This window comes from Anarrhichthys ocellatus, unplaced genomic scaffold (genome assembly GCF_004355925.1).
Source record: "Anarrhichthys ocellatus isolate YVR2014 unplaced genomic scaffold, GSC_Weel_1.0 scaffold110, whole genome shotgun sequence".
Lineage (NCBI taxonomy): Eukaryota > Metazoa > Chordata > Actinopteri > Perciformes > Anarhichadidae > Anarrhichthys > Anarrhichthys ocellatus.
The window spans coordinates 421,353-439,676 of record NW_022280140.1 but is presented as its reverse complement, the minus strand read 5'-3'; the positions used below and the strand labels follow the sequence as shown (position 1 = coordinate 439,676).

General features: G+C 39.9%; 1 protein-coding gene across 1 annotated transcript in view; it reads right to left on the bottom strand.

The window, feature by feature from the left end:
- grin2da (glutamate receptor, ionotropic, N-methyl D-aspartate 2D, a) overlaps positions 1–18,324 on the bottom strand; it is a 177,988-nt gene that overhangs the window by 39,200 nt on the left and 120,464 nt on the right. Inside the window, exons 8-10 of the mRNA XM_031876479.1 lie at positions 12,692–12,897; positions 9,798–9,966; positions 4,311–4,464 (exon numbers count right to left, since the gene is read on the bottom strand). Coding sequence (XP_031732339.1) covers positions 4,311–4,464; positions 9,798–9,966; positions 12,692–12,897 — 529 coding nt within the window. The remainder of the gene's footprint in view (positions 1–4,310; positions 4,465–9,797; positions 9,967–12,691; positions 12,898–18,324) is intronic.

The following is an 18,324-nucleotide window of genomic DNA, read 5'->3' as shown; positions in this document are numbered from 1 at the left end:
GGACGGACGGACGTACAGAGAGACGTACAGACGGACGGACGTACAGAGAGACGTACAGACAGACAGACGTACAGACAGACGTACAGACGGACGGACGTACAGACAGACGTACAGACAGACAGACGCACAGACGGACGGACGGATGTACAGACAGACGTACAGACAGATGTACAGACAGACGTACAGACAGACGTACAGACAGATGTACAGACAGATGTACAGACAGACAGACGTACAGACAGACGTACGGACAGATGTACAGACAGACAGACAGACGGATGTACAGACAGACGTACAGACAGACGTACAGACAGATGTACAGACAGATGTACAGACAGACGTACAGACAGATGTACAGACAGATGTACAGACAGACGTACAGACAGACAGACGTACAGACAGATGTACAGACAGACAGACAGACAGACGTACAGACAGACAGACGGACGTACAGACAGCTGTACAGACAGACAGACAGACGTACAGACAGACAGACGGACGTACAGACGGCTGTACAGACAGATGTACAGACAGACGTACAGACAGACGTACAGACAGATGTACAGACAGACGTACAGACAGATGTACAGACAGATGTACAGACAGACAGACGTACAGACAGATGTACAGACAGACAGACAGACAGACGTACAGACAGACAGACGGACGTACAGACGGCTGTACAGACAGACAGACGTACAGACAGACAGACAGACGTACAGACAGACAGACGGACATACAGACAGACGGATGGACAACCAACCAAAAACAAAATACCAAGATGATGTTACCTTTAGACAGTATATTGTTACAAAATGTATAATGGATTTTTAGCTTAATATTAATATAAGCTGGTTAATATTATATATTCTTCATTATTTTTCTTCAATTGAAGTATTTCTCATATTAGTCTGACTTTACTTTGTTTGCTCTATTTATCTACACAGTGTGAAAGTGACTGATCCTTCAGGGGAAACTGGGTCATTTGTAATTCTGATCGTACAACGCTGTAGAACTATTTCTGTTAAGTATTGGCAGATTTGACAAATTCAGAGATGTTTGCAGGTCTGCATGCACTGCTAGGTGCTAACAACTAATTTTACCTTATTGTCTCATCTGGCCCGCACAATACACACACACACACACACACACACACACACACAGCAGCATGTCAACCAGCCTCTGCTCAGATTAAAACATCTGAGAATGACTGAAACTGTCTGAAGCAACTCTATCGCTCGTTTTATCAAAAGCACTCAATCTCACCCTCGCTCTTTTGTGTTTGGTTTATATCCGTACATGACAAGACTTTCTCTCTGTCACACACACATATTCTTTATCCTCCTCTTTCTCTTTTTTTGTTTTAATTTCTCTTTCCTCCAGCTCTCTCCCTCAGTCATCTCTCCATCTCTTCATGCTTGGAAATGTCTGGAATTAGTCGAAGAAGATTTGTAAATTAAGAGGTCTTATCTTAGTAGAGGCCGACTTTGAATGAGACGTGTACTTAACTAAAAAAATAGAAAGAAAATGAGAATGAAAAACTCTCCACTGTGGGGCTTCATTTGGATGCTGAGAATATCAAATCAAAAGTCCAGATTGGCAGCTTTGAGTTGAGATGCAAAGCCTCGAGTGTGAACCTTTTTCCAAGAGGGAGACAAAAGCTCATCAGAACTGAAGGCCTGTTCCATAATGGAGGATGATTTACAACAGGGTTATGTAAGCTATCAGGGCTGTTGTTGGACACTACCCATTCAAAGGCCTACATCTTCAGAATAAAGTGGAATCTTGTCTCTAACACTTCAACACTGCTGACTAACAGCTAATGATGTAGAATTCTTCCATTTGTTGGGTCGATTTTGCAGACAAGTGCTAACAAGAAGTGTGTCTGTACATGTTTATTCTCCCTCCCCAAAAAGCACATATGAGAAAACCCTTTTATATTTCAACCATGTGCTTTTTTCTGTTCTCTGTCGCCTGTTTCTGAAAACACAGAGAGCAGAACCTCCAACAACGTGTTGTGTGGAGAACGCCGGGCCCTTACCAGTGATTCAGATATTGGTATTTTTGTCAAATTCAGATATGCAATGATGATGTCTGGGTAATATATGTCGTCCAATGTCAGTGTTTGACAAGATGATATGATGATGTGTGTGTGTTTGCTTCAAAGCCAGCACCCACTTGGGCCAGTCATTAAAGTGTGCCGTTGGGGGTTGAGTGCTTTGCTCAAGTGCACTCTTAGGTGATAATGAGAGGGGAGGCAAATGTTGGTCTTTGATCGAACTGCCAACTTTTCAGACACAAGCCTCGATCCTCTAAACCGGCGCATTTGTATTGATGTCATGCGTTTTAATCTGCCTCCTCTCTCGACCACAATCTGCTCACACCGTACTGATCCCTCGACCGGCGACTATGTGGCTGCAAGCACTGGATGCGAGCACTGAAACCCCGACGGGTTTTGTCCAGTGACGATTCCAATAAAGTTTATTACGGAGCCGCAGATGGCGGGACAATATGGTCCATCTGGTTGGCGGTTCTATATCACAGTAATGTTGAGACTGTTGTGGCCACAACATGTGAAAAATTGCTCCAGTATCATCAAAACAAGCTCAGTTCATAATCCTTTGACAGCATGTTGGGTAATCGGACCTGGAACTGCACACATTGCAGGCAGACGACCAAACTTTTTGCCAGAAATCCAACCGATCTTTGAATGTTTAGGCAATTAATCAGGCATCATGCCCCTCAAACAAAAACTGTTCCTGCAGACATTTGTTTTGTTTCTACAATTATTCGGGGGCTAGAACGTAAGAAGCTAAGAAAAGGTATAAGCCTATTCTTGTTGTTAAGCAACAATCAAGAGGCTGGAGATAGAGGATCTGAGGGACCCAGCAGGCACATATTTCTTCACCATGTCAGACAGATAAGACGGGGCAAAGCCATTCAGTGATTTTAAAAACCAATTAAAGATTTTTTTAATCAATTCTGTGACAGACGGGTAACTAATGTAAAGATTGTAAGATTGGAGTCTGGCTTTCTTCATAACGCGTGCTTCTGTGATCTGTAGGAGCTGTGACTGAAAATAAGTCCTTTAGACTCCGTCATTGATGGATATCTACTGTTAGTTACTGTATAACCTTTTGCTATATTTGTGTCATGCACTGCTCTGGAAAAAAGCACATTGTTAAAAAACCTGCTTGATTTAATTGAATAGATGATTTCTGGCTTGTACATTTTCATAGCACCTCCTTACAGAGCGTAATTAATAAATAATCTGTTCTGTGTGACCTGGAGTCATGAATGATCACCTCATTAGGACTTTAATCTTTACAGCCTTTGCTTGAACAGAATTAGTACATTTTACAAATTAAGACAAACCCCAATGCAATACCTGAGGGTGTTTATGTTTTGTAATAATAAGAGTCCGTTTTCCAGATATTGATATTCAAGAGGTTGTGAATGTTTTTCTTTTTGTGTGTGTGTGTGTGGTTTGTGAATGTTTTTTTGCCGTGTTGTCGTAAACTAAGAAGCCCTTGGTTCCTGTAAACACTTGGGCAATACAATGGATTTAAGCAATCTTCCACACCAGCAGTAAAATAACAGCAGGTCAATACTTTGGAATCTCTGTATTCTTAAACATTATCCCGCAGTAATACGCCACTGTAGCTTCTCGTTGACTCAGCAAAGAGTTATATTTTTCTGTGTGAGATATTCCAGAAAAAGATTTGACCATATATCAAAACCTGCGTGAGAAAATAAGATCACAACAATGACGGAAATAAAACAGTGAAATTCCCTTTTGGTTTGATTCGGAAACACAAACCGTAAGTAGGACAGAGAGAGAGCACACCATGTAAATGAAGTACTGTAGCTGGGACAGCCCAGTGGGTTTAACATTCAAAATAAATACACCTTGAATTTAAGTACATGTTCTTTATGCTTTATGTTGAATATCTTTTATTGGACTTTTTTATTGGCAGCAGTTGATTTGCGTCTATAAAACCCACTTTTGGGGAATACGAATGAACTTTTGTTTTTATGGCTTATCCTCGCTGTTTATAGTTGTGCCTGAAGAATAAACACTCACACATACAGTATAATCCAGGGATTTTAGATACTACAAGCTCATAAGCTGCAAGCAGAATGTCAGGGTTTTTGGCTTTTCGCTCTCTGCTGAGTTCCTCTCCGTCAGTAATTGAGCTGTCATACAAATAAACTGACTTGAATTGACTTGACTTTTTGCTCCTATTCGTGGAGTAAAAGACTTTCTGGGAATAATAATCAAGTGAATTTAACTCAAGACAACAACTCACCAAGGAAAGCAGAAGGCGACACGGTGCCGTTGCTGCGAGACACCATGACGCTGATGCCGGTCTCCACGAACGGAACGGAGAACTCTACGACCTCTGACCTCTCTTCGTTAATGGTAAGAGAACCGATGGCCATGTCAGCTCTGTTGGACACCACCTGCAAAACAGGAGGCATGTCGTTAGACAGATTTTGTGTGTCTGACGACTTAAAAATGCTCAAAAACGTTTGAAAAAAATGGATGAAAAGGATATTTTTTACTAAACAAGAAAATAAGCTGTTTATTTAAATTAGATTTCATGAGTTCAAATCCCTGCTCTTGATCCTGTCTCAACTTTCTTCCTCCTCTCTTTTCTGTGTGCTGTATTCCTTCTTATTTAATAGTTGTAAAACATAACATTTGTGAACTATACACCCTTCTACAAAGAGTTGCCTTAAGACTCCGTGCATAGAAGCACAGAGTCTTTGAAAATAAGAATCCAAAGCGTCACACTTCATAGGCTTTGTCAGTGATGTAATCTCCACTGAGTTTTCTTTTGTCTCTGCATGCGACATGAAACTGGGCTGTGTTCCTCCTCAGAGCTCGGCCGACTGCTGTAAATTAGGCTCAGGTGGTCAGAAGGTGAGGACCTGAAGGGATTCACAGCTCTGTTGTGTTTCACCTGGCAGGAAACAGAGGTTACTTGACTGCAGCCGAGGGATTGTGGAGGTCAGAGGAGCTGGCTGCTGACCAGCAGTTCATCAGTCTCGAGTCTTGGCCTGGCCCCAAAAGTCTGTGAAGACAAAAGCTCAGCGGCCCCTGACTAGACACCAATGAGACGCCGTTCACCAGGCTCTTGAAGTCACAATCCTTAAAGTCCTCTTCCTCTTTCTCTGTTGACATCTTAAGAGCAGCGGCAACGTGGTCATGTCTTTCTCTGTGGATGGATTTAGGGATTCTTCTTTATTCAGCCATGATGGCTCTTGCTGCTCTTGCTGCGGAGCCAAGTTAAACCAGTGAGGTCACTAGAGTTAGTCCAGGTATGTCTGTAAAATCGAAATATATTGAGGGCCTAAACTGTTCTTAAGCAGCGCTCTACAATGCCGCTTATTCTGTTCAATAAGTTACCGTTGCCATAAAAGGAGATATATCACTTTCTGGTCAAAACCCAACCAACCAATGACCTAGACTGTTACATCAAAGTTTATTCACAACAGCAAACATTTAGTCAACTTTTTTTTTTTTTAATCTGTCTTTTGTTTGGCAGATTTACATGCTGCTGGGAATCTCTGAAATCTGAGTTTTGAGAGTTTGCCGCTGAAAATGGTTCTAAATACAACGTTGTTGGAAACTTTAATCCGGAAAACTAGAAGCAAGCAACGTAAAAATGAATAATGACCAATTTGGTTATCTCTCATGTTAAAATGTTGGCAGCTGACTGTCATGGATCTCAGAGCTTTTATTGCATTAAGCTGGAGACTTAAAGACATAATTACATGATATTATTAAACACAACTGTGAGGGTTAACCTTTATCAAACAAGTTTCAAGTCTCAGCATTCCATTATCCAAACCGCTTATCCTATTCAGGGTCGCGGGGGGCTGGAGCCGATCCCAGCTGACATTGGGCGAAGGCAGGGTACACCCTGGACAGGCATCAGGTCTCCAAATAACCTAAGCTGCATGTCTTTGGCCTGTGGGAGGAAGCCGGAGGAAACCCACGCTGGTACGGGGAGAACGTGCAAACTCCACACAGAAGGACCACCCGGGATCGGCGATCATATCATGTCATAATCTGCATCATAATGAATTATAATAATTTACCATAATGCAATCATGAAAGGAATGTGAATTAATGGCTGACTGAAAGGCAGGAATATGATTGAGCGTAAGTAAATGTGCTGCTGAATCGTGTGCCCAGCCAACCTTCTCTGGATGAATACAAAAAGAAAGTGATGAAGATTAGTTTGTAAAACAGATAGTTTGTCTTTGAAGCCTTTTTAAAGTTAATTCCTGCAGGAGGTTGATGACGCACACATATTCAACTTTGATACTGTGTGATTGGCTCTGCATGTCAAGATCAATCAATCCATGATAATTATTCCATTCAATTCAACGAGGTCATTCGAAATATCTGAAAAGTCTGAAAGCAACACCTGTGACGCTCCTGTTTAGTGAGTGCTTAATTGCTGCAGAGACTTCATATTGGGAACAGAAAATATTATACCAGGATGATTCAGCTGAGGATGAGAAAATGTAAAAAATACATAGAAAATGACTGCCTGAATGGGAGGCATTCATGTAGAGAAGGAGGACAAAAACTGCGATGCTGAATGACATTTAGAAAAATAGTGGAAATGATTGTTCAAGTGGCGCTTTCACTGAAGGCACAAGGACAAAGAACAGGCCTCAGGACGGTGGACACGTTGGCCTTGGTGACGTTTTGCTTGTGAGAGGAGTTTAGTTAATCGAAAAAGAATCAGCGGCGGCTAGTTACTGAAAGCATCGGGAAGGACAGGAGGAAAACCAACCCACAGAGTCATGTTATTTTACACTCGTTGGCTATTTATGCAAAATGAAGGGCTAGGGTTAGGGTTAACACATCGTTTATTTCAACCACTGGTTTTGGTTAAAAAAAACAGTCCTGCAGGTAGCAGGAAACAACCAAGAACAGGACAATGTGAGATGCAACAGTTTGCACACAAACTCAGCTGTCCCCTGTGCACACATACACATTCTGCTGCCATAATTAAGCAATTTAATGAGTTACTGACAGAAGCTGGGCAGGAGGCAGCTGGAGACCGAGAGAGTGAGAGAGAGAGAGAGATAGAGGGAGTGAGAGTGTAACAGCACCTGCATCTCTGAGGCCTCTCTGAGACAGAAGCCCTGTAAACAACGACATCTGGTCCGTCAGCAAATACCGACATTGTCAGTGTTTGGTTAATGCTAACGCACGCGTCCATCCACCCACACGTACATACACGCTCATAGATATATGAGTATACACGTATTCATTCACATAGACATTATTGTGTGTGACTCTGTAAAACCCTGAAGCTGGATTTACACTATAAGCCATCTACACATGGGACAAGTATTACCAGGGGACCTCATGTCATTTAGAAATGTCTTTGCCATTTATTTTGCCCCCCCCCCCCTTTTCTCCCCTTATCTCTGAAGAGATAGAAAGCTTTGGATTGTCTTTTTGTTTGATTCGGCAGACTAAGTGAGTTTTGATTTTTTAGTTATTGTAGGCTGTTTATTTATTATTTTACCCTTGGAGACTCTGATGCATTTCTTTTTTCTCTGTTAATCATTTTCATATAAATAAATGTTATTTATTGTTACTCCTAAAGTGCCTCAGCAGCCTTTCCTTGTTTTAGTCCCAGTTTGGCAAAGGTTGGGTAAACTTGTTATTTTACTGTTTCCCTAGCCATGAATTTAAAGTTGTATGACACACACACACACACACACACACACACACACACACACACACACACACACACACAAACAGAATACAGGGGTTATGGTGACTAAGGAGAAATATGGAGATTGGTCAGCTCAGGCTGCCTATGTATTTTCCTATAAGAATGCAACATCTTCTCCTTTTCAGTGACACAATAAATGCTGTATTTTGTGATCTTGCACAGACATTCATAGTGAATGATTATAAGGTTATTAATGATTGCACAGCAAAGGTTTCCTATCAGTAAAAAGCTAGACAAGACAATAAAGGAATTATTCAAACAGCAAATTTGTGTTAAGAAAAAGTGGTTTGGCCTAAAAATGTTTGACATGTGGTGCTGTGAAATCTGATTCCAAACAACACATTTAAACACATTCATGTAAATATATATTGATCACAAGTAAAAATCCACCTTTGCACACCTACATTTTAACTTCTATTTGTCTTCCCTCTTGCAGTACTCCCCTAGACCTGTCAACACACTGGGGCGATGATGAGAAGTCAAATTGTTGCCAATTGTGTAATTTTCTGAACAGCAACTAAAATATGAGTTTGAAATTGACCATAAAACGTATAATATATAAAATAAAAGAAGTGAGCAGCGGGAAAAAAATGTCCTCACTTTCAAAAAGGTCCTCACAAAGTTAGAAGTACAAGATCACACACACACACACACGCACATTCTGTGATACATTGCATCCCGTCTGACTCTGTGTTAAACCAACTTCATTAATCCAGCTACCAGAGGGGGATTGGCATCATGGAACCAGGAGTATCTGCCAACACACACACACACGCACACACACACACAGCCATGTACAAACAGTCTCACAGTCTGTGTTGTCCTTTCTCATTCTCCGTTTCTCCAGCACTAATCTTCCTGACAGGCCTTCTCCATATTTCCTCTTTTCTTCTTCGGTTTGGATCCAATCCTCTCTTCCTGGGTCACGTTTTAAAGGATTTGAGGCAGGATAAAAAGACTTTCACAGGAGCCCTAGAATCAAACTCCCTTTTTGTAAATACAACAAAAGAAAAAAAGAATAAGAACAAACGATGATGCTACTGTACAGGAAAAATGGAGAATTAAATACGTAGCTACAATATCTCACTGAGACGCACACAAAAGAAAGTGGTCACGTTGTGTTTGTGAACTGGGCTACTAAACGTTTGAGTAAACAACTCTTAAAGGAAATTCCGTCTGCAAGCTGCTTCAAGTCTCAACCGAACACGTATTTTTAAAAACTTGCATTTAATCTCTCACCCATGTGGCTATCACTGTGATGTTTATTTGTGTGCCGCACATTTTAATATTGCCTATGAATGTTTCATGAGTGGACATTTTTTACCCGTTTTATCTTTTTTGGTGATTCAAAGGAATAGTTTAAAATGTTTGGAAATACTTATTTGCTTTGTTTCAGAGAGTGAGAAGCTTCATGGCAACCGTATGTGATGAAGCCAGGAGAAGGTAAGTCTTGGTTTACATCAAACTACATTTTACATAAATAAACAAGATGCAACTTTCAAATATGATATGTAGATATGTTGGTAGGCAAATTGTTTTCACGTTGGACAAATCCAGGCTAGCTGTTTTCCTTGCTTCCAGTCTTCATGCTAAACTAGGTTAACCACACCCAGCTCCAGCTCCGTAGTTAACACTCAGACTTATATCGATCTCCTCACTCATACTCGGAAAGAACGCAAAAATATGCATTTGAAAAAATGTTGACTCTTTCTTGAAGGAAACTGGTACTTTTAGGAGACTTCTAATCATCTGTGCAATTAAACGTAAAGGTTTAAAAATGTTGAAGTCATCCTCAAAGTAGCTATATAGTGGCTACATTTGTTGCTTTTTAGTTACAATGTTAAATTGCTAGTCATGCTAGCCACCTTTGGAACAGAGAAATGGTACATGTAGCACTGAACACCAGATTAAACACAACAAAAAACACTGATATAGTGTATTTTTTTTCTTACTGAACTAGAAAGTTCACTAACAAGCCAATGTTCCACTCATACAATAATTGTAGATTGTAGACAAACTCCTCACCTCTCCGACCATGCCGTTCCACTCCCCGTCAATGTTCTTCCCATGCCTCCCATTGGTCACCAGGTAAAGGTCGTAAGTGAAACCCACTATTTTTGCCAGTCGCTTGAGGACGTCGATGCAGAACCCTTTGCAGCAATGCTTCATGGGCCCTGTGCCATCCACCACCAAGCTGAAGAGATGATGTGAGGAAATAAACAGATGGGCGAGAGAGTGAAAATACTTTACATGAGATTTTAAGATGTTTCATCAAGGACGCTTTGACCTGGACTCGCTGCTTGGCTATTGTAGACATTGGAAAAGAAGGAGAGTGTGCTGTTAGGGGACTGAACATATCGTTAAACATTCCCCATCTTATATCACACACCTCTTGATGGCATCTACAATTGCAATTTACAAAGATCTCTGAACGCCTTTTTTCCTGTGAGGCTTTATCAAGTGAACACTTCACAAAGGAATCCAAGTGTATTTCGATCGCTGTCACTCAAATGGCTGCTTTGCCCTCCGTCAGCTGTCCATATCAAGTGCCCGTCTGATGGACCCTGAGACACTTGTGGCAGCTATGGAAACCCCCACGGCTCTGTTACCTAGCAACACAACTTGCACAATTGCTCTGTTCACTCAAGCCTCGTCAAACTTACGAGGGTGACACACTTCACTCCTCTGTGTTATTTGTATATCTTGGAAAATCCTTTCTACAAATTAAGTCTGGTCTTTACTTGGCAGACATTTATTCTCTGTGTATGTGAAAATAATTTTACATTATTGACGTCATGTTTAATTACACAAAATGATTCAACATGATGTTTGGCAACACAATCGCTAAATTAAATATAACACGTACATATATGCCCGACAAATTTGATAGTAATATCACAGCGATGTTCACCACAGAATTGATGAAAGCAGGCAGTTTACTGTGGCATCACATTGAATTGATTTAACTGTTTATTAAATAAATATTTTTTTAACTTGATGTTCAGTTATTATGCAATAAGTGGCTGTTTAAGATTAAGACATGTCGTATGTATACGGTGGTTTTCATCAAAAGTTGGAAATATTCAGAGTAAAAGGCAGTTTAAGTGCTTGGTTTTGCCCGAGTAAAGAAACAAAACATGACCTTGGTGGTAATAACAATTGAAAATAAAAGCATAAAACATCTTAGCCATCATACTGCAGCAACGTCAGAGGAAGTTTAAAAAGTACATACGATATATATGTAGAAGAGGGAGGAAAAAGACAAGCAAGTCAAAGTAGATTGATTTAAAGGAGAAACAACTTTCTCTCTCAGCCAATAAAATTGATGGAGGATGAAGTCTTTATCTTCCCATTTGCCAGGTCATGTGCCGGCAGGAAGGAAGCTTATCTAGGATAGACCAGGAGTGCAGAGCTCACACACACACACACACACACACACACACACACACACACACACACACCTCCTCCTGACTTACTTTTGCCTCAAATGAACCGTATATGTACATGAAACAGGATAAACACCACTGAATGGTATATTGTATGTGACACATAATATAAGATAGTACAAATCCTTGGAAATCGGTATTGAATCTGTATTATGTTCTCATCTTTGAGGTCATACAATTTTATGTAACCTGGTCTGTACTGAATGCAGTATAGAAAGACGTTATGATTACATTTTACTCCGTTTACTTACCTATTTTAAGCCAAACTTAGATGTATTTCCCAAACTTAGAAAGGGGTTTTGTTGCCTGAAGCTAACTGCATCCGTTTCATCGTAACAACATAAAATGACACGCAAAAAGCTTGTGTGTAAACTGGACTGAATCACTCCGCACGTGCTGAAGTTACCAGTATTTTTGCAGCGTTGGAAAGGATGCAGAAGGGATCTCTTGCTCCTAATTATCTGGATTGATAAAAAGACAATTAACCTTACTTTGCTGTGTGGTTTCAAGTTTATTTTATGTTTTATGTTTTAATGAACAGCTGTAACACAATTATGCCACGTTCTTAATTGCATGCTTTCAGGTGCCATATGACTTTTAATGCATCTATAGCTTCTGTGAGGGAACGTAATTTCCTCCCAGGGATGATTCAATTATTTTTTTCTTCAGGTCTAATCCTCCCTGCACACCAGCACCTGGAGATGGATAAGATTTACTCTCTTGTTCGTGGAAGTTTGGCCAGCAATTTACATTTCACAAGGGATCAGAGTCTGGACCCTTCTGCTTTCAGGATGGTCTCTATCTTACTACTGTTTGAAACTTTTCACTAAGGTTTATTGGCCGATAAGGAGTTAGAATGGAAACCCCTAGGAGACCAACTCCTGTTTAAAACTGCTTCAGTCCATTCTCAGATAGGAAATGTAACAAATCTATATTATTCTTATTCTATCTGCCTATGGCCATAATAAACTGTAGGTCATCCTGACCTGACACTTTCTTTGGCGAATTACAAAAACATATTTCAACTCTATTCACACTTTCTCGTTTCTGGTTTTGTAATACATCTCCTCCCCTCTAAAAGAGTCAAATTAAAGAACCAGAAAAAAGACAACTGTACACCACTGTGGTGATGGAGGAAGTGTGGAGGTGGCATTTTGCTTTAATGGATTTAATGGGCAAGTTTGTTAAAAGCCAAAACATATAAAAACTATGTTTGAAAAACCATTAATTAATGGCACCAAAGCAGCTACTGTTTGCATATTGTCCTCATTCTAATACCTTCTGGTACTAAGAATGACCTTTTTCTATGACAATGTATATTTGGATACAATCTCTACTAAAATAAAACGTTTTAATGTGTTAAAGAAACACAAATGTACAGACCAACCATTGAGAGTTAGGATAAACACAATGCAGCAGGGATTCACTGATTCAGAAGGATGTGTTTCATGTCATGGGGCTGTGGTGTGTTACCTTGTGTTGACGGGCATTCGACAGGGTACAGAGTCCCGGATACAGGAGCTGGTGCCTGGGTCAGCCGGCTCCACGATGACGAATGGCCTCTCCTCCAGGGTGACCACTCGGAGGTGCTGTGAGTCATCCAGAGGCTTCAGGAAGGAGCCGTAACGAGACCAGGGATGGTAACGCAGACGCAGGTGGCCATTCTCCCACCAGCCAACCTGGATGGGAATAAACACAGATGCTCTTCAGCTCTTCTAATTGTTTTAGAAGAGGCCGCCGATCACATTGTTTTCATCTATAAAGGTATAGAGGTAAAAATAATTGTAGATGCTAGGTTACAAATAACAGAATGCCTCCCAGTGGTACAAATCAGAAGTACAAAACAATTATTTTGGGAGTCCAAGAATACTATTGATTAACATAATTTGTCAAAAGCGTTCTGGAACTTGAGGTCATCCATGTGCACCAGTTGTTTCAATAGCTAGGTATGTTGGTTGCATGCAATTGCCGTTCTTGCTCCCCGTGTGTCAATCTAATTATGGCCAAAGCCTCTTCTGTGAAAATAAGTCTGTATTATGCATCTAGAATGGGCTCCTTCAGAGTGTGTCTGGTCTATTATGCTGCTTCTCCTGCTGATAACTCAGAACACAACCTGGAAAAGTGTGTTTTATGAGGTAACGCAGCCCATCCGTCTATTATTTCATTGATTATCACTGTTTTGAGTTTTTTAATGGCTCACATTTCATGTTGTTTGCTTCTGTTCTCTTTCTTCTATAGCTACGTGCTTTTTCTGCCTAGTCATGGGTTGTCAGGGAGATGTAAAGCAACAACCTTGTGAGTCTTTGCATTGGTTGTGTTGTACAATGAGCAGTTTGTTCACTTTAACTGAGCTGAGTGTTTCCATGCAGCAGCACGGTATTTGGGGCAGAGACTGAGACCAAATAGACAGTTTATAGTCACATTGACCTACATGTGTAAACAAATCTGTTCATATCGACTGAGGAAGTCACTGGATGGATGTGCAGCGACAACACAGCAAATCTTGCTTTTTTATTTTGTCATTTTCTAGCTGTAGTGTCATATATTCAGACGCTATTTGCATACAGCCAATTCTCCTGTGATGGTGCCAGATGCGGCTGCTGGGATTTGTGAAAAATCATGCAAAGCCGCTCAAAACACACACATACACAGGTTTAGTCACTTGTGAGGACATTGTTTATAGTCTTATTAAAAGCGTAGCTATATTCACTACATGCATATTCCCAGTTTATGTTCCTTAAACTTAGTTAAACTAATTTATATCTCCTCTCTAAAAGCTTTTTGATAAGTCCCCACACTGTGACCGTGTGATAAAAATGGCTCCACAAACACACACATTTTTACTTACATTCTTTCTCATTGTCCCTAAAACCTAATCCTCCTCTGACGTTACCCAGATCCTCACTCCAACCTTATCCATAAGCCTTAACCCTAAAATAAACAGTTTACCTTTTAGCGACCAGGATTTTGTTGCACCAACTATTAGTAAAATTCATTACTAAGTTTATGTGTAAAGTTCATCCTAATTTTTGGGATTTTTAAAAAAATTTCTAAATCTTTCATCTTTTTCGGTACTATATTGTGTCAATAAGACAATGTTTGTTTTATTTATATATATACCTACATGGAGAGATAAGTGCGTTTGAGGATGAGAAGCATGCTTGCAGTTCATTGGGAGGGAAATATCAGATCACACAACCAACAACCATGAGAATGTCTTATTTTGGTCAAATTTAAAGACAATGCTTAAACATTATTATTAATCCGTTTTTCAACAAGTGTGTCATCTAATATTCTCATTATATACCATTTTTTTTGGGAGGGGGAATAATAAATATTGTTATTTAACAAGTAATCTCTACTTATGAACTAGTTTATTTGGTGCAAATTCCTTTGATTTAGAGGCGTAAATCTCTATTTTCTAAACACGTAAGTCATCACTAGGTTGAGTTTCAAGTTACAAAGTGTTGCAACAGGCCCATCTTTCTGACTCCAGATGGGAGGTCAGTCTTCATAATGTACTGTGGAGATGGAGGTCCCCACAACGTGATGAATACAAGTCATCGCACACACAAAAGAACAGGCGCAAGCATAGCACCATACACTTTACAAGCAGAAATGCATTCACACAGAAACACACACAAATACACAAAACTAACAGACACAACTAGGCACAAATTAATATGTGCACTGACACACTTCCACAGTATAATTCATAATTATTGGTTTTGGCCCCTCAGTGCATTAACACAAGGACCAGACATACAAACAAGAGTAGGATGCTAATGGAAAATGTGCAGCACCTGGCTCTATGGACCAACCTCACTCACTCACTGTATCCTTTATGCATTTTCAGCGCCTCTTTTTTACACTGCTCTGTTCTCTGTCACCCTCTATATTGCATAATTACAAATAGCTAGACCCTACAGTTCATTATGGAACAAAATAACAAGTGGCTCTTCTACGCACATTTGTCCTCCAGTTCACCCCTGTATCATGTTTTGCATGAACTGAAGTAAATGCTTTCTGCTGCTCTTTAAGCACAAAATACAACAAAAAAACTACATTTATATGCAGACACACACACACACACACACACACTGCTCAGACAGGGGCTGAATCCCTGGATTGCCAGCCCAGCAGAAGGCAGGGATGGAGTATTATTTGGTATTTTGTCCCTCTGTTACCATGGAGCTCAGACAGACCTTTGGATTTGTTATTACAATTTTATGAGACTCAATGACAACAGCAACACTAAACCCAACTTAATGTAAAAAGTTGAGGTCATATTCACATCTTACGAACAACACAGATTCTATCAAATGTTTATTGACTGACATACAAAAATGCTGCATTCAAAAATTTACTGCAGCACATATAGAGATGTGCTTTTGGTATTCACTGCAATCCCCTCCGTCAAGAAGAAATGGATCTGAGTCATCATTTTTAGTATCTTCATGTTTATTTTTGACATTTCCATTCCAATCAATAATCTGAGGAGCGCTGCTCAGCGGACTCGATAGTTTGGGTGGCACTACTCGGATGAATCAATGTTTCAATGTGCATTCCTTACAAAATCAAGACTCTGTTGTGCATGGACTTGAAAAATAACTACTTTTGCAGTCATTGCTTTCTGATCTGCCCCCCGCCCGCCCCCTCCTTTCAAAATGCTGACATTAATTACCCCAAAGCGACCAATAGCTGCTTTACAGAATATTTTATTTCATATCTATTTTTCTTTGCCTGTTCAGCCTGGCTTTGGCGGCTCATTGTAACGCAGCTCCTCTTCTGTTCATTACAAACAAATCATCGCCGCTGCTGCTGCAAAGGTAAAACTCATAACTCTCTGAGCACCAGAGGACCTTTTCATACGAAGACCAAACACTTGATGACAATAGCAATTGTAGAAAAACCTGTTCTATCCCAGGGATAGGCTGAATCCCTGTTGATATGGTTTTCTTCTGGAAGGTAGCAAAGACACTGATTTGTAAGAAAATGTTGATTTTGCACTGAAGTTAGTCTATGTATCAGTTTTTTGTTGTTATTTGTGTGAATGCCCCCCCCAACATATCATATTATTGCATATTTGGCTGATACATTCTACTCACTTTGGCCTTCTTTAACCTTTAGTATCAGCTATAAAGTTTCATTACTTTTGTGGATATTGTTTTTTAAATATTTATTATTGTTGAACCTTTTGCTGTCTGGACTTCCTGTCTGCTTCTCCGTGGTGCTTTTCAGTTGTGTGATTCTTTATGTTGGTCAGACTTGCTCTGTCCTGGCTTCGGTTCTGTTTCCCAATGATGTCGCCCATCCGGAGATGATTCAAGGCTCTTTAAGTACCAACACAACTAATAATTGACCTTGTTATTTCCTCAAATGCTAAAAAGTTACTACTCTCAAAATTCCAGAGGGGGAAATGGATTGGTCGCTGCAGCCCAGAGGTTCTTCCAACAGAAATAATTAAACCACAGCCTCACTGATAATAAATATTGAAGGACTGGCAGCCATATTATGGACAGTGATGGGCGTGCATTCATCCATGCGACTCCTGCCAGCAGTGGATTCATTACTACTTTTGAGTGATTTCTGCCTCTATTTTCACTCAGTCAGTTCTGTGAGTGCAAAACAGCTGTAAATTGTAGTAAATAATTGAGTACGAAATTGGTTTCTGAGAAAAATAGCTTGTGAACTAGCTGCATGATGGAATACTTGTAAAAACATAACAAATAATGGTAACAACTCAACCAGAACAAATAGAGGTTGATTTAAAGTTTGGTTTAATTCAATATAGGCTGATACACACTGACTTCAAAAAGTTGTTCCTCACACAAAGGTCAGTATGTCCATTAGAGCTGTCATCATTGTATTATTACTGTCACTACCAATATTATGGTCAAAATAATTCATCATTGTGTTATCAGCGCAATATCTACAAAATTTGAAAAATCGTTAAAATTCATCTTTAACTTTGTTTACTTTGTGTCTTGCCTGTTTTGGCAAACCAGTCACACTCAGAATAAGAGTGTGAGGAGGTTGATATTACACCACGATAGCTTTATATAGGAATTAGTTCGTTAGAATTAATGTTGTATGCTGCTCCTTTAAGGGGCACTGGATCATTAACACAGTTTTATCATATGTGTATTATTAACATGATGTTATTATTCTATCTTTTAAATATCCCAGTTAACGACAATACCAGTATATCAGGACACCTTTAATATCCACACAGTATATTGTTAGGTCCGACTTAACTCATAGCTATTTTTAATACGTGAACAAACTACTTCAATGAGCATCAAACATGGACGTGTGGAGACAAGGACAGACTAACAACTCAATGTCACTCGGACCGAGTTCAAAATCTATTCTAATTAGAGGACCATGATTTTGAAAGAAATCTTACTTAATGCATACATATATATATAATAGTGTATTATGGATATTACATTTCTTAATGTAATACCAATTTAATTATACTGCCTACAATGCAATAAGAAGATAAGCTGCTAAATTGAATGTCTGAGATAATGTCTGAGCCCTTCTAATTATGTGTGTGATCATTGATTAATGTAACCATTATCAGGCGTCCTCATCAATACTCTAGTCGTGTTACCAACTTACTTGGTCGACATGATATTGAAGTCCCTTTCAGCAAAATGTTTCATGTTGCGTGTTATTTGCTTGTCTTCCATCGGAGTAACAACAAACATTCGGAATTGGTTCCGTAGATAATCGCGGCCTCTAAACCCACGAACATGAGACAAAAAGAACTGTGTCCTTCTCCAACCACCCGCAAAGGGTGAAATTCAACCGTAGCTATGCCGCCCAGCAAATAGCGGCTCAGTTTCCAGTCAGATTCTCAAAGATCAGAGACAGACCCACGCAGTTACAGTGAAACTATCAGCGTCTTCAGGAAGGTGGTGCTAACTGAAGCACATTCATACTGACAAAATGTAATAGTAAATCTGGTATGGTTTCTTTCTGTCATGTTTAACTTCCTGTTCTGAGTAAAGCCTCTGCACCTTGTCCGTCAGCACCTCTAGCTAGCGGTCTGAAACTTAATTTCTCCTTCTCTCTCTGCCATTGTTCTGCCTACTGTG